This window comes from Leptonychotes weddellii, chromosome 5 (genome assembly GCF_054177405.1).
Source record: "Leptonychotes weddellii isolate Sample4059 chromosome 5, ASM5417740v2, whole genome shotgun sequence".
In the NCBI taxonomy this organism is placed as follows: Eukaryota; Metazoa; Chordata; class Mammalia; order Carnivora; family Phocidae; genus Leptonychotes; species Leptonychotes weddellii.
In genome coordinates this window covers 151,397,265-151,419,447 of record NC_138373.1, presented here as the reverse complement: position 1 = coordinate 151,419,447, position 22,183 = coordinate 151,397,265, and the positions used below count along the sequence as shown (strand labels likewise).

General features: G+C 57.1%; 1 protein-coding gene across 11 annotated transcripts; it reads left to right on the top strand.

Moving 5' to 3' along the window:
- The first annotated feature begins 541 nt into the window (after nucleotides 1-541).
- On the top strand, nucleotides 542-21,478 carry CBX7 (chromobox 7). Of its 11 annotated transcripts, XM_081822505.1 has the most exons (9): nucleotides 567-587; nucleotides 721-944; nucleotides 1,079-1,368; nucleotides 4,199-4,242; nucleotides 10,961-11,026; nucleotides 11,256-11,318; nucleotides 15,120-15,186; nucleotides 16,193-18,029; nucleotides 18,377-21,478. In XM_081822505.1, the coding sequence occupies exons 8-9, from the start codon at nucleotides 17,333-17,335 to the stop codon at nucleotides 18,529-18,531; spliced, it is 852 nt and encodes a 283-aa protein (XP_081678631.1). In that variant the 5' UTR covers nucleotides 567-587; nucleotides 721-944; nucleotides 1,079-1,368; nucleotides 4,199-4,242; nucleotides 10,961-11,026; nucleotides 11,256-11,318; nucleotides 15,120-15,186; nucleotides 16,193-17,332; the 3' UTR covers nucleotides 18,532-21,478. The 11 variants fall into 11 exon arrangements, with proteins under 11 accessions (XP_081678633.1, XP_030873935.1, XP_081678634.1 ...); XM_081822508.1 differs by having other exon boundaries at nucleotides 563-587; nucleotides 11,256-15,186; nucleotides 17,678-18,029; XM_031018074.2 differs by lacking the exon at nucleotides 11,256-11,318 and having other exon boundaries at nucleotides 563-587; nucleotides 1,079-2,023; nucleotides 17,678-18,029.
- Nucleotides 21,479-22,183: the final 705 nt, after the last annotated feature.

Sequence of the window (22,183 nt, the reverse complement as noted above, 5' to 3'; positions counted from 1 at the left end):
GTCTTATATTTATTTTTCTCTCTGTTCTCGCTTGGTTTAGGATTGATTTGGTGGATCTTCTCATTCTATTTTCCTCCTCTAATAATTCGGATAAATATTATACGCTGCATTTCCATTCTCTTAGTCTACCCCGGTAATGACAACCCCGGGATCATGACCCCAGCTGAAGGCAGACGCCCAAGGGCTGAGCCACTCAGGCGCCCCGACAACTTTCATTCTTAACTCACCGAAGTCTAAGTGTATTTGGTATCTCCACTTGCCTCCTGACAAAGGATCTTAGAACCCTTTAACTCCACTCATCCAAGTTATATGCTATTGTTTTTGTGCATTTTAATTCTATTTTTATCCAGAAGACATTGTTACTGTTTTATATTGTCAATGTTCATTGTTCTTTATTCCCTATTGCATCAGACCTCTGTCTGTGATCATCTTCCTCCTGTCTGAAGTTCTTCCACTGGAATTTCCTTTAGGGAGGGTCTGCTAGTGGCAAAGGCTTAGTCTTAGTATTTATAAATGTTATTATTTCTCCCCCTCCTGGAAAGATGTTTCCACTGGGCCACATAATTCTTGAAAGAAATTTGCGCTGGGTACGTAATTCTAACATGATGGTTATTTTCTCCCTGGACATTAGATAAATCATTCCAGTGCCTTCTGGCTGACTTCGTTGCTTCTGATAAAAAGTCAAATGTCAATCTATCATTTCTTTTTTCTGTGCTCCAGACAGGCGTTTGGACTTTATTCTGAGGGAAATGAGCTACGGGAGGTTTTTAAGCACTAGCGTGACCCAGTCAGATCTGCATTGGAGAAAGCGCTCTCTGGCACTGTGTGGACACGGCTCGCAGGGAGCGGCAGCTCAGTGAGAAGGCTGTTGCTGCAGTCCAGCGGAAAGGACGAGGGGTGTGGAGGGAAGCGGGTCAGGGAGGCAGGACTTGGGATCCACGCAGGTAGGCGGTGGGAGCGCGAGGGGAGCGGTTCCCGGCGGGGAGGAATGGTGGCGCCGGAGCGAAACCCGAAGGGGGATGGGGTGGGTGAGGCAGAGTCCGTCTGGGACCTCAAGATCCATTCATTCCACAAACAGTGGAACGACTACTATGTGCCGAACGCCAAGTGCGGGGCGGCAAAAGCCGCCCCGGCCACACCACACCTGCCGCGAATTATTGCCTAGCCGGGGCCCTCCGCACAGTCGCCCACCCACGGACGGACGGACGGAAGGACGAACGTGCAGGCGCCTGCTCAGGACTGGCCAAACCACGCCGCTCCGGAGCCCGGATCTAGAAGCCTCGGTCCGGAGATGCAAAATCCCGGCCGGCCCCGCCCTCCCGCCGCTCGGGGGTCCGCACGCCGGCCCCGCCCGCGCCTCTGTGGGAGGTGGGACACATGGCCTCCGTGCTCTGCGCGTTTCTCATCGGCCCAACCGGGGCGTGTCGTTTCCGGCCTCCCAGCGTCACCGGGAGCGTTTTAAAGAAACGCCTCTCGGTATTAAGATCTCGTTCCGCCCCGGCGCCAAGCAACGCCCGCGCCAAATAAGTCCCGCGGACCGGCGCGGCGGAGCCGCAGCGCGCGGCCCCGGCTCGGCGGCGGCGGGGCGGGGCGGGGCGGGGCTCCATCGGGGGCGGGGCAGGGCGGGGCGGGGCCGGCGGGGAGGGGGAGGCCCAGGAGGGAGGGGCGTGACCTGCCGGGCGCGAGCCGAGCCCCCGCCCCGCCTCCTCCTCGCGCGCTCGCTCGCTCGCTCGCTCGCTCGCGCAGAGGAAAACGTTGCGCAGGTTCAAAAATGGAACGTCGGCGGCGTGAGGGAGCGCGAGGGGGTGTGCGCGCGTGCGCGTGCGCGTGCGCGCCCGGGCGAGGGTGACGGGGTCCCCGCCGGCCCGAGCATCGCGCGCCTCAGCCGCGGCCCCGCAGCTCCGCCCCCGGCCCGGCCCGGCCCGGCCCCGGGCCCGCTCGCCCGCCGCCCCGCATGGAGCTGTCAGCCATCGGCGAGCAGGTGTTCGCGGTGGAGAGCATCCGGAAGAAGCGCGTGCGGAAGGTGAGGCTGCCTGGGGGCGGCTCCCAGGACCCCTGTGGGGTCCCTTGTTGTCCCCAGCACCGTCCCTTCCACGCTGGCGGCAAGGGGGAAAGTGGGGCGGGGGGCCCGGGCAGCTCCGTGCTGCTGGGCTCGTCTCCCCAGTCTGTGCCTCAGTTTCCCCTGCCACCTTGTAGAACGAGTAGAATAAAAGTTGTCGCCCCGGCATCCTGGGGGCAGCTGAGCCCGCCAGAGCTGGAGATTAGGGTCAGACTGTAGGGATCCTGAACGCCATCCTTCCTCAACCTCCCCTCGTTCTAAATAAGGGGAGATTGAGGCCCAAGTTGAGGAAAAGGCTCACTGGTGTGTTAGCGTCGGAGCTGGGTCTCGAACTCAGGACTCCGGACTCGGTACCGAGACCTTTGAAGTTGGAGGCGGAGCTTCAGCCTCCTGCCTCTGAGGTCTAACTCTGGACTTCGACCTTTTCGGATCCCTTCTACCCCCACCTCCGTCTTTCTCCCCGTCTTGCAGCGCACACCTCTCTGTCTTCCCCACCCCAACTCTCAGCCCCGCCCGGCTAAGCTCAGTGAAGCCGCCTACAGCGCTGGGGCATTCTCTAAGCTCCTCCCCCTTCCCTTCGCCTCCAAAACATACCCTGCAATTTAAGGAGGCATCTGTTCCACTGGGTTCGGCTACCCGCGCCTCGGGGCTGGACTTTGGCGGTTCACACTTCCTGTGCACCTGTTTGCAGAGTGGTCGCCTCAGACCGGAGGTGGGGGATGGAAACCCTTGGGGAAAGTCCTTCTGGCACTCACCACCATCCTTTTCCCTTATCTCCCCTCTGCAGCCCCTTGGGAGGCTCCAGTGGCAGGGCTGGGAGGGGTCTTAGAGGTCACCTCCTCCTGTTTGACAGAGGCAGAGACTGAGACCCAGGCAGAGGAAATGACCTGGTCAAGGTCACACAGCAAGGTAGAGATGAAGGCAGAGCAGGAGCTCAAGTTGGCTAACTGCTAGCTCATCTTTGGAGAGAGAAAACTCAGTCTTGGCATCTTGAGCCAAGGGTGAAGGTCGAGGTGGGCCATGGGTTTTTTTCCCCCAGCTCTGATGGGGTTGAACTCTTGGGGCTGCCCCTCCTCCTTCTCCCTTCCTCCAGGATTTCCTCGATTTTAATTTATTCCACAAAGCCCAGTGCTTTCCATGCACAGTAGCCTAAACAGATACCGTGGTTACCCTCCTTCTCCATGGTAGTGCCAGAGAGTGAGGGACATCATTCCTTCAGCCATTCACTCAAAGTATATTTATTGAGGGTCTGTTACATACCAGGCACCATCCTAAGCCCCAGGGAAGCATACATCCCTTCCCTCACGGAGCTGCCATTCTGGCAGAAGAGACACGTAACGAACAAGAAATACATACAGATGCCTTCCAGTGGGGCTGTGTGCTATGCAGAAAGAGAGCTGGAAGGTGGGAGGGATGGCATCAGAAAGGTTGGTCAGGGCGGGCCTCTTTGAGGAGGTGACATATCTTGGTCTTAAAGTTCCAGTGCGGATGGGGTGGGACTGGAAAGCCAGGCCCGTCAGTGAGGAAGGGAGGGGTCAGGCTGTATTTTCTAACTACCGGAGGCGTGACCATCACTTCTGAAGGTGGAGACTTTGTTAGCCTTTTCTGGGGTCCTGCCAGGGTCTTTTGAGTTAAGAGCCCTAAAGTCACCAGCCTGTCACCCCTGGGCCAGAGGCAGCCTCTCCCAGGGAGGGGGTAGTGGGGCTAGAGCCATGGGAAACACACCAGTGAGGAATTTTCTAGGATTTGGAGAGTCTTCTGCAAAAAAAGTTAGGAGTTATGGTCTTAGCACTGGGACTCTGGGCACTGCATCTTTGGCGATACATGCCCCATGTGGTCTTAGTTTCCCCATGTGTGACATGGGCTCTGAGCTTCTGCCACAGGAGCCCCAGAAATGTTTGGGGCCAGATGCTCTCCTCTGCTTTCGCAGGAAGGACAGTCTGGGGTAGTCATGCAGCAGCCAAAGTTTGGGTGTCTCTGGGTTGGTGGGGATCTGGTGCAGAGTGGGGGGGGAGTGTCCCTGGATTGTGTATGTCGTGGGGGAGCATCAGTCTGCAGAAAGTATTGGGCCTTACTGTCCTGTGAGGGGTAGTCGGGGCAGCTGTGTATCTCACCGTGTCTGCTTCTCTTTCTTCCCAGGGTAAAGTCGAATATCTGGTGAAGTGGAAAGGATGGCCTCCAAAGTAAGGCTCCTTTGTGTGTGTGTGTGTCTGCCTACCTGTCCACCCTTCCATTTGCCTCCCCAACTGGCCTCCCCAATTTCGGGTATCTCCTCTGTGCCTCCTCCATCTTTTGCCTCGCTCCCACCTAGCTTTTAGCTCCAGCTGCTTTAGTAATTGGCATTTGAACCTTGATTAAATCATCCTCTTCTCTGGGCCTCGGTTTCCCCTCTGCCAGCTCAGGGGCTAGAAGGACATGAGGGTCAAGGTGGGCCCCAACTTTTCTTCTCTCCTGCTCCCCTCTGGGTGAGGCTCCATCTTCTGGTTGGAGCCTCCCCTCCCCTCTTCTGGCTTTTCCTGGCACCTGGGAGGTGAAGGCCCAGCATCTTGGCTTCAGACATGGCTGCTGGCCAGGTGGAGGTAGAGCAAATAGAGTGCTGAGTGGGGGTTTGTGGGGCTGGACAAGACAAGTCCAGCCAGTGGGGCATGAGTCCTCAGTGCCATAGAGCTAGGGCCAGAGCCTGAGCCCACTTTGCCTTTGGGCAGCATTCTCCAGTCTACCAAGCAGGTTTCCATACAGCCTTGTAAAGCAGGTATGAGGGTGATCTCTAAAGATGAGAAAACATGCTCAGAGAAGGTAAGCACCTTGCCTTAGGTCACACAGCAAGTGGAGGCAGAGGTGGGACTTGAAACTGGCCTCCCCAGTTTCGAGTATCTCCTCTGTGCCTCCTCCATCTCCAGAAATGGGGGGCAGGTTGCTGGCTCTAGGACCTCTCCCAGTGGCTCCACCTCTCCTGCTGAGGTCCAATCAGGAACCTTCCTACTAACCAATCACCTCCCAACCGGGGGGTGGTAGTGGGAGGGAATGAGCAAGTCGTGGGGCCTCTTCATTGGTTTGTGGGTGCCCTGCCTCCCTGCCCTGCCTGCTAGGGACTGACTCCTGGAAACCCCCGTTGCCCAGAGCGTCTGCTGTCTGTGCCAGCGGCTTTCTGCCGTGTTTACGTTGAGGGCTGACCTGGTATTGGATTCTGGGAGCATCTTGGGGGCCTGGTAGGGAGACACAGCAGAGGGAAATACAGCCTATGTTGCCTCAGCTTCTCGCTCTGCAAAATAGACTCTATAGGGCAGGCCCTGCTCTCCTCTCTGACTCTCCTTCATCTTTGGGGTGCAAGGCCTGGGCGCATGTGTTCAGGGCGACCTGCAGGCATCCTGAGGTTGGGGTTGGGAACTGGGCAACTAGAGAATGCACTGGTCCACTCCTGCTGCCCTGCTGTGCCTCCCCCAACACCCTGGAACTGGAGGGGGATCCCCTCCTCCTCACAGCAGATGAGACGTGGCCTTCCAGCCTGGGTAAAGGAGCAGTAAGAGTTGAGGCAGAGCTAGAAAAGGAAGATGCATAGGGTGGGCAGCAGGAGCACTGATTCCCTGGGTGCACGCTCCCTCCTTAGCTTTTGCACCGGAAGGCATTGCAATGGCGTGTAGTCACCAGCCTGTTGGCCTTTAAGGCACTGTTGGCGATTTTTCCTTCTCTGTGGACTCCATCTTTTGAAAGATTTCCTTCTCTAAACAGAGGTACTTATCAATGAAAAGTTTCTTCTTCCACTTCTTTAATCCCAAATGGATATGTCTGCCTAGCAGGGCTTCAGCCAGGAGAGAAGGGCCTAGCACTCCAAGAGCAGCCCCTCATGTTTCTGCTGGCCTGAGCCCCTGGCCCGGCTGCCACTTGTTTCGTCACATGCTGAGACCACCAGGTGGGCCCTAATGACTGCCTCTTGTGACTCCCCAGAGGGGTTCTGGGAGCCCTGTTTGACCAGACGACCTGGGGCATGCCTGGCTCCCCTGCACTTTGGTCCTGGGTTCCTGGCTTGGCTCACACCTGTCCAGGTCCCCAACATGGTGGGGCCTCTGCTTCCTGATTTACAAATCGGAATAATGAAGCCTCTGTTGCAGCATTGTTGTGAGGATTAGGTGATGGAGATGAAGTACCTGGTGCATTCTCAGATGACCAGGCACTTAGGAAATGTTTGCTGTTAATATGAAGTTAGATAGTTCAGCCTCTAGATCTCCCTGCAGCCAGGAAAGGGATCTGGGAGATTCCATTCCTCATTGGAGCTCAAAGTAGCCTTAGAAATGGTTCAGATCAGTCCTCAGATGGGGAAACTGGGGCCCAAAGAGGGAAGATCATGACAAGAATATAACTTCCAACCCCATGCGGTGTGGTACCTACTTCCTGCCACCCACTGCATCACCCCACTTCACTTGGGGGAAAAAAGGTTCAGTCAGAGGGAGAAGCAGGAGAACCCGGGCTCCTTTGTAATCCACTTGGGCTTTAGTCTCCCTGCCTCAGGGACTCTTGCTTGGAGAAGAGGCTGAGAAAGAGGGTGGGAGTGGGGAGTTGGGTAGGCTGTTGCCTGCAGGTCTGGGAGCCTTGGCTAGGGTAGTGCCAGCCTTGGTAGGGAGAAGAGTCAGATTCTCCTGCTCAGCAGCACCTTCTTTGCCCTGGTCAAGGAGGCTTATATTAATAACAGAAGGCATAATTTAGATATACACTCACTCTGTGCCAGGCCCCTGTTAGACCATTACATGCTTTGCCCATTTTCTCTCCCCAACTGTAGACAAATGACTGCCCTTCTTCCCCAGCAGATGGGGCAGAGGAGCTATCTTGTTTGTTCTGGAAGGTACAGCAAATTGCCCAGGGAGGGGCTGGGGTCACAGGGCAGAGGATGTTAAATCATCAGTTCCAGGCTCTCTGACCCACAGAGACCCTCAGATACCCCCCTGATTTCAGCCTGCCCAGGACTGCTGTTCCCCCTTTGGAAATGGCATTCCTTTCTTCTTTTCCCACTTGTGAATACTACCCCATCTTTTAGGGAGGACTGCCTCTATGGAGATTTGGTAATGATATTGTCAGTGGGCGCAGCAATAACCAGGCTGCTTATCAGTAAGCACCTTGTATGAGTCAGGCATTGGCCCATTTTTAATTGCCTCATAGCAACCCATTTTACAGATGGGCACACAGAAATCCCCAGCAGAGGAGTCTGTGCTCAGGGTCAGATACAGCTGGGATGATTTGAACTATGGTTTACCTGATCCCAGAGCTTGGGGCCTACACAATCAGCTCTGCCAAAGGTGACTGAGGATCTTTTGCCTGTTCCTCTCTTGGCCGTTCAGTAGGAAGTGCTCAGGCTTTGGAGCCAGACCAGGCTGCCTTTGAACCCTAGTTCTGTAGATTTACAAAGCCCTCAACCTCTGCAACTCCATTTCTCCACCTGTCCAATGAGGCCCTAGCCTCACAGGACCCTGGGGAAGGCTGCCTGAGACAAAAGTTTCCTAGCCAGGGACAGAGGAGGCGCGCCTTCCTCTTCCAACGCCGGGTTTTCAGTACCAACAGCAGAGTCCAGGGTTCTGGCCTGGCAGGTGTTCGCACTCTATTGGAATCGATTTAATTAACGCGTATTTGCTTTTACTGTGTATCACACTGAGCTAAGTGCTTCATGTGGCTTAGCACATCTAATCGGCATATTAAGCCCCAAATTCAGGGACCTTTGGTAGTCCCACTTTACGGATGAGTAAACGGAGTCCCCAGCGGCGGACGAACCTGTGCACCGCCGCGCCCCTCAGTCTCCGACCTGAGCGCGCCACGCTGCTTCTCGTTTTGGGGGGGCTTTAAATTGGAGGGGGACTGGGGTGGGCCTGGCTTTGGGGGGCCCCGCCCCCTGCACGGCGGGAGCCTGCGCAGCGCGGCTCAGGCGGGGCGGCCGCGAGCCTGTTTACCCGGCCTCGGGGGCGGGGCGGCCGGTCACGTGGCCGTGTTTACCTCGGGGCTGGCGCGCTCCGTCCCGCCCCCGCTCCCCATTGGCTGGCCTGGTAATCCGGGGCGCGCCCACCTCTGTGCGCGCGCGCGCACGGCGGCTGTGCTGCAGGGGGCAGGGCGGGGCAAAGTGGGGCTCTCCGCCCCGCCCCCGGAGCGCTCCGTTCCAGGCCTACCCGCGCCGGTCCCTCTGCTCGCTCCACCCCGCCCTGCCTCCCGCCGGCTGTGTGCCCTGGTCCACCGTGCGCCTAGCTCTTCCCAAAGCGCGTTTGCCCTCGCCGTGGCCCCGGCTCCGCACGTTGCGGAGCAGGGCTAATGGCCTCCACTTTAGGGGGCGGGGGTGTCCGGAGAGGGAGACGCTAGTGCAGACCCCCAGCCTTTCTCTCCCGCAGCATGGAGCCGGACCAGGCCTCCTGCTGCTTACTTAGTCTGACCTTGTCCCACTGTTATACACCTCCAACTGCCCCAGTCCAGTAACCATCCCTGCTGAATCCGCTGAGCCTTTCCGTGCACCCACTGTGTGCAAAGCCCCAGTCAAACACAGGACGTGGCCAGTCAGGCACTATCGACGTCACAGACCGGTGGGGAGACAGATGTAGTGACAAGTGAAAGACCCCAAGGTAGAGGGTAGCCAAGATTCAACAGTGCCAACCACAGACTGGCCGCTTTCTGTCTCAATGACCTTGGCAAGATGCTTACCCTCTGTGCCTCCCGTTTCTTCATCTTTAAATAGGGTAACCTACCCCATGGTGGTTTTTATGAGGAATAGATGAGTCCCTGGCAGTGAGTTGTGCTCTTACCATGATGGTGGTGGTGGTGATTCTTAAGATGAGGAAATTGAGGTCCAGAGAAGGTTAGGGACTTGCCGGGAACCACACGGCACCCACATCAACAAAAAATGGGCAGGGCAGTGGGTAGGACAGAGAGGACTAGAACACTGTAGAGACATCTTAACAGCTAGAGGAGAGAGGGCGAGGCAGAAGACACAGGAGGAACACAAAATTCCTCCTTTCTTGTAACTAGATAACAGCTGAGGAAATTTAACCTTTGTTTTGGAAGAGGAAGTTTTGGAGTCTCTGCCAGTTTCTGGTTGCTTACACTTTGGGCTTTATGCAAACTATCAAAAAGCCCCAGTTTCACTTTTAGCTTTTCTTCAGGGTGAGCAGAACTCTACGGTGGCTTCTATAGCCATTCCCAGAGCACCTAGGGGCTGGGGCTGGGCACCCTGGGGTGGGGGCTTATATAGCCTGCCAGCCAGGATGCCAGCTGGATTCATCAGTAATTTTGGCAGGTGCCAAGTGCGCCAGGCTGTGGCGAGCAGCAGAGGGGAGGGTGCATTCTGAGGGGAGTGAGACAGCTTGAGGAGGATGTCAGGGGAAACTACAAGGGCCTGGCTCCTGAAGGATGAGGAGGAGGTCAGGGAGGGACTGGCCCTCAGGCGGAGAGAACAGCCGGTACCAGGGAGGTGCGACTGTGCCTGATCAGGCTGGGCGTGGGGCACTTGGGTAGGGACTGTGAGGTCCTCAGGGCTTGGACCTTTGTTGCAGAGTCCACAGAGCCCGACACGGGCCCCGACACAGAGTAGGTGTGCGGAAATGTCAGTGGAAGGAAGGAGGAAAGGATTCTGTGTTGGAATCTGGATTGGACTACTGGTAGCTGTCAGTGTCCCAGGACAGTTTAGCTCGGCTGGTTAGGAGATAGCAGGAGCAGGGGCTCCACCCGGCCTCTCTCTGCCTCCTGACATCTGCTCACCTCCCTTCTTGTCCAGCAGAGCTGGGTGCAGCCTGGGCCAGAATCACAGTCCATTGCTTTGGTGTGGTTTGTACATAGACGTGTATGCACGTGAACATATATGTGTGTTTATATGTTTGTACATGTGTTGTATGTTTGAAAACATGTATGTATAGACACATTCAGGTATGTGTTTTAAAACTTTTCATTTTTTATTCATTATCATCTGTTTATGGTGAGTGACACTAGTGTTTCCATTTATGGAAGCCATAAAGGTTTTTTTTTTTTTTAGTAATCTCTACACCCATCGTGGGGCTCAAACGCACGACCCGAGACCAAGAGTCACATGCTCCTCTGACTGAGCCAGCCAGGCGCCCCTAAAGTTTGTTTTTAAAATAAACTTATTAAACAAAAAAAGCGAGCTGCTTTAAAGGCAGGTGTTAAGTAAACAGCAGTGCAGGTGGAACAAAGATGGCTTGAGCTGTGGAACCGCTAAGCTGTCACTCCCAAGACTGGCCCACCAGGGGATGCTCTGTGGTCTGGGGGTGGTGGAAGGTCCCTGCTGGAAATACCGATAGCCACCTACCCAATTCCTGCTGCGGGCCAGGCCCTGCTGTGAAGGTACAGATGTGTGCCAAGGAGGGAGGGAGCAGCTCAGCCCAGGCAGAGGAGGCCGGTGCGGGGCGGGGGTGGGGGGACAGCAGCCGTAAGCACCGGGCACTGCGCTAGGCACTGAGATGAACTCGTTCAGGAGCACAAGAGTTCTTTACTGATAGAGAAACGGAGGCACAGGGACGTTGAGTAAATCCTTCAAGGTTGTACAGCTAGCAAGGGCAGGGCTGGGATCTGAACCCAGGTAGTCTGGCACCAGAGCCTTGGCCACATGCTCAGGCCTCTCAGGAGAAGGGAGTCCTGGGAGCGGTGCCCTGTGCTTCTGAGCATGAGGTCTAACTGGGTGTTGGACGCGGTTATTTGTAGGGTGGTGTGATCAGTGCTCAGAATGAGGGGAGTTCTGGTGTCGTCGGAGCCGCCTGACCTGGCCTGGGCAGCCAGGGACAGCTTCTGGGAGTAGGTGACAGTTATGCTGGGCCAGGAAGGGGGCAAGAGCCTGCAGAGGGCAGGCCCCGGTGGAACAGCTGTAGCCTCAGGGAATGCCGGTGGGGGGCAGGGCAGCTTCCGACCTCCTGTTTCTCTCCCCAGGTACAGCACGTGGGAGCCGGAAGAGCACATCCTGGACCCCCGCCTGGTCATGGCCTATGAGGAGAAGTAAGGGGGCCTCAGGCTGCCACTGGGGCTGGGCATAAGTCAGGCTTTGAGGTTTCATAAGGAGCCTGCTGCAGGCTTGGTTCTGAATGAGGGGCATGGGCATGGGGGTGGCGGGGGTCTAGTCTGCAGCTGGGAGAAAGGGGGTGGGCACCAGGTCCCAGGGCAGCTGAGGGACCTGGTGCCCTTTCCTATTGCTGAGTGATGTCGGCCACTTCTCTAACCTCCCCAGGCCTCAGTCTCTCTGCTGTAAAATGGGCCATCCCTAATAACACCGGCTCTGATTCCCCCAAAGGTAGGGCTTTCAGTTGCTGTGAAGGGTATAAAAATGCTTTACAGAGATGCCCTGTGTGAGGGGCAGCAAAGTCCGTAATGGGCAGTCATGGCCTTGGCGACAGATTCAGAGAGAGATTCTCCCTAGAGACTCTCTCACCAAGAGAAGGAAAGTCCGGTGAAGCTTGAGAAAGGCCAGGGGAGGGACTGTGGCTTTGGAGCAAGGATGTCTGAGTTCTGGTCCGTCCCACTTGGCCACCTCCCAGCTCAGTGGCCCTGGACAAAGCTCCCCCGGGCCTCAGTCTCCTTTATCTGCCAGTGCTCTGCTCTGACTCCGAAGGCTGGTTAGTGATTGGCAGCTCCTCCGATGGGCGGTGAGGGTGCATCTCAGGGTAGAGCCTTTGACAAAATGTTGTTTCTCCTGATGTGGGAGCCTTTTGAGTCTAAACATCCCCATTTGCTGTAGGAGCCCCAGCTTTACCGACCTTCCTGCCAGTAGGCAGCCCCAGTCCTTCTGCCTCTTCCCATCCTGCCCACTTGACAGGGCGGGATCTTGGCACAAAATCATTTCCATTTGGCCCTTTATGGTAACCTCCTGAGACAGGGATGAGAGTCTCATCTGACGGATGAGGAAGCTGAGGCTCTGGGAGCTAAGGGGCTTGTCAGGGGGACCTCACAGCTGGGAAGCCACCTAACCCAGGCCTCCCGACTCCCAGTCAGATGCCCTTCCCCTGCCCCTCCTTGCCCCCTTCCCATTGGTTCTCCCCAGGAAGTGTCCTGCTGCCCATTCCAAGGAAAACTTTCCCCTGTTCCTGTTCTTTCCTTTAAAAATCAGGGTGTCCCTGTCCCACAGCTTTTCTCTGGCTCCTGGGCGCTTGGTGGGGCCTTGATCTAAAAGGATTGTGGTGCTTAGGGGAATCCTGTGGAGTGTCCTGAACTGCAGTGAGGAGAGCATCAGGCAGGTGTCCAAGTCCTGAATTAGAGTTCTGGCTCTGCCACTCATCAGCTGTGTGGTGGTGGGCAAGGCCTTCTCCCTCTTGGGGCCTCATCCTCCCCATCTGTGAAGTGGGGACAATAATGCTGACCTTATGGGGCTCTCATGCGGAGCAAGGTGTATGAAAGCACTTTATAGACCAGTAAGTGTGGGAGCACGTGTGTGAATTATCTCCCTGATGGTAACTAAGGGTCATTCGTTTGCTTGTTCAACAAGTCTTTATTGAGGTTCTGCCATGTGACAGACACTGTTCCAGATGCTGGGGACACAGCAAGGAGCAAAACCAACGAACATCCCTATTCTCACGGGGCTTGAATTCCAATGCAGAGACACACAATAAAAAAAACACCAATAAATGTATATGATATCAGATGGTCATAACTATTGCAAAGACAGGGTTGGGGGCAGGGAGAGGGATGGGTGGGGGTGCAGGGATCAGTGGGGTGGCTGGGTGGGGGTGTTTGACCATAAACCTGGATTACGTGAGGGAATGAGCCCGGCAAGTATTTTAGAGGAGGACATCCCAGGTAAAGAGAACAGTGCAAAGGCCCTGGGGTGAGAGCCAGTGTTTAAGGAACAGCATGGAGGCAAGCATGGGTCTGAGTGTGGCCGGCTGGAGTGGTGTGAACTGGGTGAGGTGGGGGAGATGAGGCGGGAGTAGGGCAGCTGAAGGAAGGGGGAGCACAGCTCCGGGAGTGCCACATAAGTCCTGGTGGAGGATTTGGATCTTATTTTGAATGAGTCAGAAAAGTCAATAGTTAAGGAACAAAAGAAGAGCTTGGAGACTTTTACAGACCCACTGTGTGACTTTTGGCCTACTTCTCTCTCAGTCTTGGTGAAGAGGGGGTAAAAGAGGGATGATGTCCACTTAACACCTGCCTTGTAGAGTTTTAAAGAGACTCAGGAGTCTGGCAAGGGGGCTCTTCTGCGGAGTCCCGCCCGCAGGGAGAGGCTGAGAGGGCGCGACTCCAGGGTGCCACTGCCCTGCGGCCCTGGACGTTGATGGGCAGGATCCACCTGGGTGGTGAGGACTGGATAGAATGGACCCCTCCCCCTTTACGCACGCACGCACGCACACACACATGCACACACGCTGCAGATTGGAAACCAGGATCATGTGGCCTGGATTCCACGCCTGCCCTGCTGGCCCTGATGGACCCTGGGCCTGACCCTCACTAGGCCTGGAGCCCAGAGCTCAGCAGCCGACATTGTCATAATTTTGGCATTGGGCAAGTGACTTAACCTCTCTGTGCCTCAGTTTCTACGACTGTAAGGTGTGGATAGTAACTGTGGCTCCCTCACGGGTGGCTGTGCGGGTTAGATAGAGGGTTGCCTTGTGCAGAGTATCCAGTGCATGATGATCATAAACAACGCTCATATAAATATCATAAACACACTATCGTCATTATTCTTTTCCCCTACAGCCTTTCCCTCTCCCCTGTCTACTTCCTCCTCCTCTTCCTCTCTTCTTTCTCTTTCCTCTCTCCCCTACCCCACTTTAGTATTTTAGCTTGTCTACCCTCCATTTTGATAAATCCCAGGGACCTCTCTTGTTCCTCCCAAGAGCCCTGGTGGCCAGGGGAGAAGGGACCCTCTTGCTCCAGACGAGGACACTGAGGTCCAGAGGAGAAGTGACCGGCCAGGGTCTCCCGTGGGTCAGGGTAGAGCTGGGCCTGGAACAGGGTGTCCTGGGGCCCAGCACCGGCTTCTGCGAGAAGAATCTCACCCTCAAGGGCGGCAGGTCTGTCCTGGCAAGCCAAATGGCTGGTGTCACAGTGTGATCAAATGCTGGCTCCTGGGCCCCACAGCAGGCCGACTCCACAGGGAGGGAGGGAGGGCCCGATGCGCCCCGAGGGCAGCGCTGCCCCGAGGAGGGAGGAAGATGAGTGGTGGAAAGGGCTGCCTGGGGCTGGGGCTGGTTTCCCCCAGCTCAGATGGAGAGACTGCCTGGGGTCACACAGCCTGTACGGGGAGGGGGGGTGCACTCCCGGCCTCCACATTCTCACTGCTGCCCACATGGCTTCTGCAGCGGGGGCCGCAGAAAGTGGGGTGGGATGAAGTGAAATCGGCAGGATGAATATGGCGCTGACGTTTTCCACCGCTCCCGGCGCTGTCGTTGGAGTCTCTGTTGTGTTGTGTCTCGTGCGTCATGTGTGGCTTTGTACGCATCCTCGGGTTGTGCCTGTGTGTTTGGGATGTGGGGAGGGCACCCCGCAGAGAGTCTGACACCTACTAGGGACTCAGTGCAGGCGAGTTTCTCTCCCTTTCCCGAACCAGATGATACAGGTGAGAGCCTGTCCTCTCCACCAGGGTCATGCAGATCCCAAATGGGGAAAAACCTGGGCAGAGCTTCATTTACAAGAGGACCGTTCCCAGTCTCAGCAGCTCCCCTGGGACACTGGAGGCAAATTTGATTGACAGGTTTCTGTACCACTCTCCCGAGAGTGGAAGCCGGATCTGCGTTGCTTTGGAGGCTGTACCCAGTGGCATGGAGAGCAGAGCTCCGGTGTGACCCTGGAGCCCAATAATCACCCACATACTTTTGGAGACGTCACCCAAGTCCCGCCTTAGCGATTAGGACCAGTGGCTGTGGCCCCCCCCACTTTTGCCAGATGGGAAGACCGAGGTCCTGGGATTTGAACGTGGGGCCCCGCTGTTATGGTGTAAAGAGAGCAATGGGGAGGAGTCCCTACCCTAGTATTGGGGGGTGGCCTATGGCGGGTGCCCCTTTGCCCGTCGACAGCAGAGTGTGAGGTGGAGCGGATGCTTTACTTTCCCTTAAATGTCACCAGTGTTTGCTTTTCTTCTGCCATCTGCTTTGCACCCCAGGGAGGAGAGAGACCGAGCGTCGGGGTATAGGAAGAGAGGCCCGAAACCCAAGCGGCTTCTGCTGCAGGTAACCCCGCCAGCCTTGGTGCCCATCCACAGGTCCCCCTGCTCCTCCCACCAGTCTCCCCCACCCTCTGCATTTGCACCAGCTAGTTGAGCTGAACCACTCACTGTCCTTGCTCTGCCCAGGGCACTGTGGGGTGGGGGCCCTTAGTGGGTAAGTCTCCATGGGGGGAGTGTGGGGAAGGAAGACAGCCGGCGGGGGGAGGTGCTGTGGGGTTTGGTGGAGGGTGGGTATATGGCTGATGGGAGCCTAAAATTTTGAAAGCTTAGAATCTTGTAAATAAGCCTTTATGAGACTCAAAGTCCCCCAAACATTGTAATATTTGTAGGACCTCAGAAACATAAACTTTAGGATTGAGGAAATGTGGGAGCCTAGAGTTTTAGAACCCAAGAAAGGGAGACTCAGAATTCTGGAACTGTTGTCTTGGGATGCCCTAGAAATGTGGCATTTTTGAGAAAGGAGAAACCTACGGGGCCCCCTTTTCCAGTCCTCTGCCAGAGGCGGGCGTCTAGACTCCGGAACACCTCAAGTTACCCAGGTCTTGGGGCCCCTTTGCTGACTTCACTGCTTTGCGTGGGAAGCGGGTGGAGTTTGAAGTGATGTGATATGAGGCAAGTCTCTGCCTCTCTGAGCTTGAATTTTCTCATCTGTAAAATTGGGATGATAAGCATAGCTGCTCTCCTTAATTGAGTAAGTTTCACCCAGGTGTTCGAAGCCAAACGATAAGGCTTCTTGGTCCACACAGTGTGAGCCATGGCCAGTCTCCTGCCCACCCTTGAGTATAGATCACCTGAAGCTTTGGACAGAAAAGATGGGTTTCCCTTCACGCAGTGGGCATTTTCCATGGGGTTTGGAATGAATTGGGTCCCAGGAAGGAAGGTATCTGTCTGTCGCACGTCTTTCCCGAACTTAGCAACTTAGAGCAATAAACACTTAGCATATCACAGTCGGGTGGGTCCGGAATTCAGGAGTCCTGTAGCTGGTTTAGTGATTCTAGTTCACGTTACAGTCGTGATGCCAACCGGCGCACGCTCATCTGGATGTTTGACTGGGGCAGCGTGATCTGCTTCCAAGGTGGCTACTCACATGCCCGCAAGTCAGCTCTGGTTGTTGACAGGAGGCCTGGGACTTTCCATGTGGACCTCTCCGAGGGCTCCCGGGTGGCCTGACAGTGTGGCCACTAGCTTCCCCCAGAGCGGATGATCCAAGAGCAAGGGAGGAGCACAGTGTCTTTAATGAGCTAGCCTTGCAAGTCCCACACCCCAGCACCCGGGGCCCGAGGGGACCTGGGTGTGAATTGCTTGAGGCGGGCCTTGCTGGGGCAGTCTCAGAGGCCGGCCACTGCAGTTTCTTCACCATCAACTGATGAAGAAACTGAGGCTCCAGGAGGCCAGGAGTTTCCCCAGGGTGACACAGCTGGATCCAAACCTAGGTCTGACTCCAGGGGCTCCGGGATGCCTGTTAGTAGCTGAGGTCCTCCCTTGGTGAGGTGGAGAAGGGCAAAGACCAAGCGCTTTGCAGTGTTGGAGTTTACTGGGCTCGTGATGGCCGCTGCGCCAGGCTGAAGGAGCGGGTTTTGATTAAGCTGCAATAGGATAAGCCCTTCCAACATTGCAGTCTTGTCCCGACCTCTCCCTGGCCAGCCCTCCTCCTGTCCCATAACAACCTGCGTCCCGGGCCGAGTGACGGGCATTAGCGGGCAGGACGGGAGAACAGAGCCTGTGTGTGCGATCTCTGCTCCCAGCTGGGGGATGTTTGACCTACAGGCCCCATCTCATGGCCTCACTCTCTTCCTGGGGGCTCTTGGCCTCTCGTGACAGGTGGCAGCAGAAGATACTGTCCCGGAGGGATCCAGGCCCTCCCAGCACCTTAGCACCAAGGATCTTTCTTGGATCTGTACACATCTTGGCCAAAGTCAATAAAACAAATCCCTAGAGTACAAAACTCCAGCCCTTAAGTGGTGGAACACGTGCCCTCCAGCCCCATCCTAACAAGAAGTGCCATGTGGCGTCGGCAGAGGGCTGGGCCCGCAGCTCGGAGCGGAGGAGGACCCCAAGAATCTTAGGGCATCCACCTCACACCATCTCCTTGGCCTGCTGGCTATTTCAGCCTTGGGGGTCCTTTAGTAGGCAAAAATTCCTTCCCCGTGATGAAGAATAACTCCTTAGTTTATCTGCTTCATAAATCCAGATTTGCTTTTTCTTGGTCAATTTTCAGTCCGTACTCTTGGATGCTCCTCTGCTGTGTGGCCCCCGTCCCCGAGCCACCTGCACCTCCCCCCCCCCCCGGGGAGATGAGGTGGCACCAGGCCAGGCCTGGGGCTGGGCTGGTCAGGGGTGGCTTTCTGGGCTGGGGTGGGGGCTGGGGTAATGGCTGGCTCTGGGCCATGCAGCACAGGGAAGGGCACTCCAGGCGGGAGGAACAGCATGAGCAAAGGCGCGGCAGCGGCCGGGAGGGCAGGGCTGACCCGCCGTGCCCTGGCTTGCCCCCGCAGCGGCTGTACAGCATGGACCTGCGGAGCTCCCACAAGGCCAAGGTCAAGGAGAAGCTCTGCTTCTCCCTGACGTGCCCACTCGGCAGCGGGAGCTCTGAGGGGGTGGTCAAGGCAGGGGCGCCCGAGCTGGTGGACAAGGGCCCCTTGGTGCCCGCCCTGCCCTTCCCGCTCCGCAAGCCGCGCAAGGCCCACAAGTACCTGCGGCTCTCACGCAAGAAGTTCCCGCCTCGCGGGCCCGACCTGGAGAGTCACAGCCATCCACGGGAGCTCTTCCTGCAGGAGCCAGCAGCCCCGGACGTCCTGCCCGCAGCCAGCGAGTGGGAGCCTGCTGAGCAGCCCCCCGAGGAGGAGGGTAAGGTGGCCCCTCGCCCCCGTCCCAGAGCCCCTGAGAGCTGGAGAGTCCCCTTGAGTCGTCAGGTCCAATTGCTGCAGTGCCCGGAGCGGGCCCAGGGTGCTCCTGAGGCCACACAGCCCGCGGGGGCCCTGGCACCGCCCCAGCTCTTCCTGTGGTCCCGCTGTTGGGGCGGGTGGTCCAGGCAGGGAAGACACTCCTCCCGGGTGTCCAGCCTTGAGCTAGGCCCGGAGCTGGAGCCGGTGCTGGGCGGGCGGGGGTCTGCATGCCCCCCCACCTTCCCTATGGTGTTGTCAAGGCCGTCCTCATCTCTCCGTCTTTCTGTCTTTCTCCCGTGCCTGTCGCAGATGCAGACCTGGCCGAGGGGCCCCCTCCTTGGACACCCGTGCTCCCCCCAAGTGAAGTGACAGTGACCGATATCACCGCCAACTCCGTCACCGTCACCTTCCGCGAGGCCCAGGCGGCTGAAGGTTTCTTCCGGGACCGCGGCGGGAAGTTCTGAGTCACCATTTTTACTCTTCGTAAACTGTTTGCTTTTGGGCTTGGGGTGGGGACTTCCAGAGATGGGGAGGGGTTGGGGGCGGGGTAATTATTTTATTTAAAAAAATATGGAACAGGAGCAGGGGGCAAGATCCCGACACTTTCCCGCCACCTCGCCCGTTTCTCTGCGCCTGATGTTTACAGAAAGGGTTGGTGGTCTGTTTTGGGGGCTGGGGCTGGGGCGGCCTGGCATCGCCCTGCCCAGTAAGGGGTCATCTCTGGGCCAGGATGGAGACAGGGCCACCCATCCCTGGACGCCTCCATCATCATTCTTCTCTAGAGACGCAGCAGCTGGTCCCAGGAACCAAAGGAGAATGGAGGGCCCAAATCCTCTCCCTTGAGCCCCCCACTCCCTCCTTTCTGGTTGGTTTCCCTTTTCCTTTTTGGGGGTGGGGGGGTCTTTATTTTTAACTTTCCACTCCAGCTTTGCGGTGGGACATAGAGGCTGGCTTTGACCAAAAATGACCGGGTCAAGACGAGGGGGCAGGAGGAAGGCTTTGCGGTTGTTGCGGTGCGTCCCATACCCTTCCCTGGGCATGGCTGCCAGCTGAGCCCCTTCCACTGGGAGCCCCCCCCACATCACCTGGCATGTGAGAAACACTCATGTGCACACCCAGCCACACAGGCGTGCACACCCGGCCCCGGGACCCTGTGACTGCGGGCAGTGTGTCTGCAGATGCGCGCAGTGGGTCTTGTAAACCTCCTGTTGAGAACCCCGACCTGGTGAATTGTGGGGTGACTCCCAGCCTCAGAACTTGTCATGGGCACCCCACGCTTACCAGCCTTGCCCAGCACGTCATGTGACAGGATCGCTCCCGACTCAGTCTGCTCACAGCTGTCCGCAGATGTGGTTCCGTGGCTTTACTTGGCCAGCCGCAGGTACGCCGTGGGTCAGCACGGGCTCTGAGGCACGTGGGCCCTGTCCTTCCTCCCCCGAGGGCTCTTGTTTTCTCTGACTCAGGTGACTTTTCAACCCTACCCACTCCTCTCTTTTGCTGCCCTCCCAGAGAGGGAGGGAGCATCCCACCACCTTCTCAGGGCAGCCTTCAACTCCTGAAACCCTTCCTCCTTCCATTCTCTGTCCCCTCCCCATTCATCCTAATTGCCACAGCTGGGAGTGACCTAGTGTTCCTGGGGGGGCCTCTGCCATGTCTTCCTGCAGTGGGGCTGCAGTGGATGGTGGGTCAGGCTGTGTATGAGCCCCCGCCTGCTTGGCAGGGGCTGTGGCCGCCAGGAGGAGGGGCTCTTGCTTTCTGCTTTGCACAGATGTGCACCGTGGCCAAATAGCTTCCCAGGCCGCGAGGAGGGGCTGTTCCCCTGCTCCAGCCCTGTAAGGGAGAAAAAGCCAGGTGGGGCTGGGCACCGGGGGAGCAAAAGTAAAAGGCCGGCTCCCTCCACCCTTCCCCTATCATCAGAGTTGGGCACTGGGGGGTGGGGCCCTGCCCACCCTCTCCCAGGGCCCTCTCCCCACTCTGCTTTGTCCTGAGGAAGTCAGCAGAATCCCGCTGAGGCAAGGATAGGGTGATTCTTCTCCCAGACCCCTTCTTCCCAAGTTCCCAAACCAAAGACAGCCTGGACCCCATTTTTGTTTGGGGTGCCCTGCTGGCAAGATTCCTAAATCCCTGAGTCTCTCTCTCCCCTTCCTCCCCTTCCTCCTTAATCCTTTGTTGTCCAGGGTCAATTCAGTGCTTCCATTCGGGGGTGGTCCTCTCTGGTGGTTCCTCCCAGCCTAGGAAGTTGACTCTAGAGGAGTATGTGAGGGCGGACCAGGGAAGGAGGGGCAGCAGAACTCCCCCCAACCCCGCCCCATCCAGCTGTGAGACCCTGGGTCCAGGAAGGGCAGCCTGGAGTTGGGGGACTCTCCCAGGACATGGGCTCCCAACAGATGTGAGGGTGGTGGAGCGGTGGGGGGGGGCGGTCAGGGGGGGCCTCTCTAATCGAATGCTATTGGCCGTGGCTTTGGGGCTGGGCTGGCAGCTTGCAATAGAAGGCATACACCCCATCCCGCAGGGGACATGGGACCTCTTCCTGCCTCATGGGCACTTTCAAAGAGCTGTTTGTGCAATTTGCGGGCTTGGGGGAGTCCGGGGGGGGTGCCGTTTGTGGAGTGAGACAGCTGATGTTCTGTCTTCTGCAGCAGGATGCTTCTTGCCTCTTCCTCAGCCCTTTAAGGCGTGCAGGGTGTCCTGCATCTCAGAGAGGGGCTCCCCACGGCTCCCCAGGATGGAGACCTCTATGAAGGGCTGGGTGTGATCTTGCAGGCCTTTGCCCAGCCCTGAGCGTCCCAGCGGGGCCTGGGACACTGAGCTCCCTCCCCACCCCACCCCATCCCAGAAGGCCAGTACTCTCAGTGGTGGGGACGCTTAGAAAGAGTTGGACCGTCTGTCTTTCCTTCCCCAGCCCCCACCCATTTTGAATGTAGAGAGCCCGGTCGGTACTTCCCTCTTGCTGTGGGATGGGGTGAGGAGAGGGTTCCCCCACCCCTGGCTGGGCCACTTGCAATGCCCAGCCGAGCCCTGTCATCCCTCCAGGGGGATGATCCCATTGCTGACTCCCCTCCTGCAGGGGGAGGCGCTATGCCCATGTAAGGTGGCTTAGCTTTGCTTTGTAAGTGGCCGGCCTGAACTCCACATCTCAGCACAAGAAGGCTGCCTTTGCACGGAATGAGCGTTGAGCTTTGTTCAGACAACGTGAATGTATTTGGGAGGGTTGGGGGCGCGGGCTGATTCCAAGCACATGCCTTTTCTGAGCGAGTGTGTGCTGGGAGGGCTAGAGCGGATGCAGAGCGCGGTTTATTTTTGTACTGATATTGGTAAGAGACTGTATAGCATCTATTTATTTAGATGATTTATCTGGTAAATGAGGCAAAAAAATTATTAAAAATACATTAAAGATGATTTTGAAAAAAAGCTCTCGCATTCGAGCCTTCCTTTGGTGGTGTCACAGCCGGGCCGAGGGAGGAGCTCCAGCCCCCAGGGTGGCAGCCTGAGGGGGAGGTCCCGGGTCTGCCAGTTACCAGCCATGACCTTAGGCTGGCCAGCCCATTTTCGGAGACCTCCAGATGTACAGTGAGATGAATTAGGGTGGGGGGTGGGGAAGTGGAAGCTGGCACGGAGATGGGTGGATGCCCACCGTGGGGGTCCCTGCAGGGTGTCATCAAAGGTGGAGTGGGGCTTCTGATCTCTTCACCTTTTCTCTGCTTCCTGCCCAGTGTGTTCTATTTCAGAACCGGGGGGGGGGTGGCGGGGAGGGGGTCAGTATCCCCAGTCTTTGTAATTGCAGGTTCTGGAACCCAGGACTGTTGCAAGCTAACGGTCCTCTGCTGTGTAGGCACGCTCGGTGCAGCTGTCTGAGCCCAAAGGGTGTGGTCGGGGCCCAAATGAGTGACAGCTGGGAGAGTCCTTTAAGCTTCTCCGCATTTAGGTTCACCCTGGGCTCAGGGTAGAGACTGGACGGGAGCACGCAGGGCTGGTGACAGAGAGCAGGTAAGAATCAGCTCACATCCCGGCCCTCCCCGCGGCCACCCGGGTGGGGAGTGATGGCGGCCACAGCTGTGGACATGTCCGTGGAAGAGGGGGAACGGAGAGGCTGGAGATGGACTTACGTGGTAGAAT

Coding starts and splice junctions, on each gene's coding strand:
- CBX7 (XM_081822501.1), top strand. CDS start 17,333: ATGAAGAATAACTCCTTAGTTTATCTGCTTCATAAATCCAGATTTGCT. Junction 18,030..18,376: donor GCAGCCCCCCGAGGAGGAGG/GTAAGGTGGCCC, acceptor TGCCTGTCGCAG/ATGCAGACCTGGCCGAGGGG.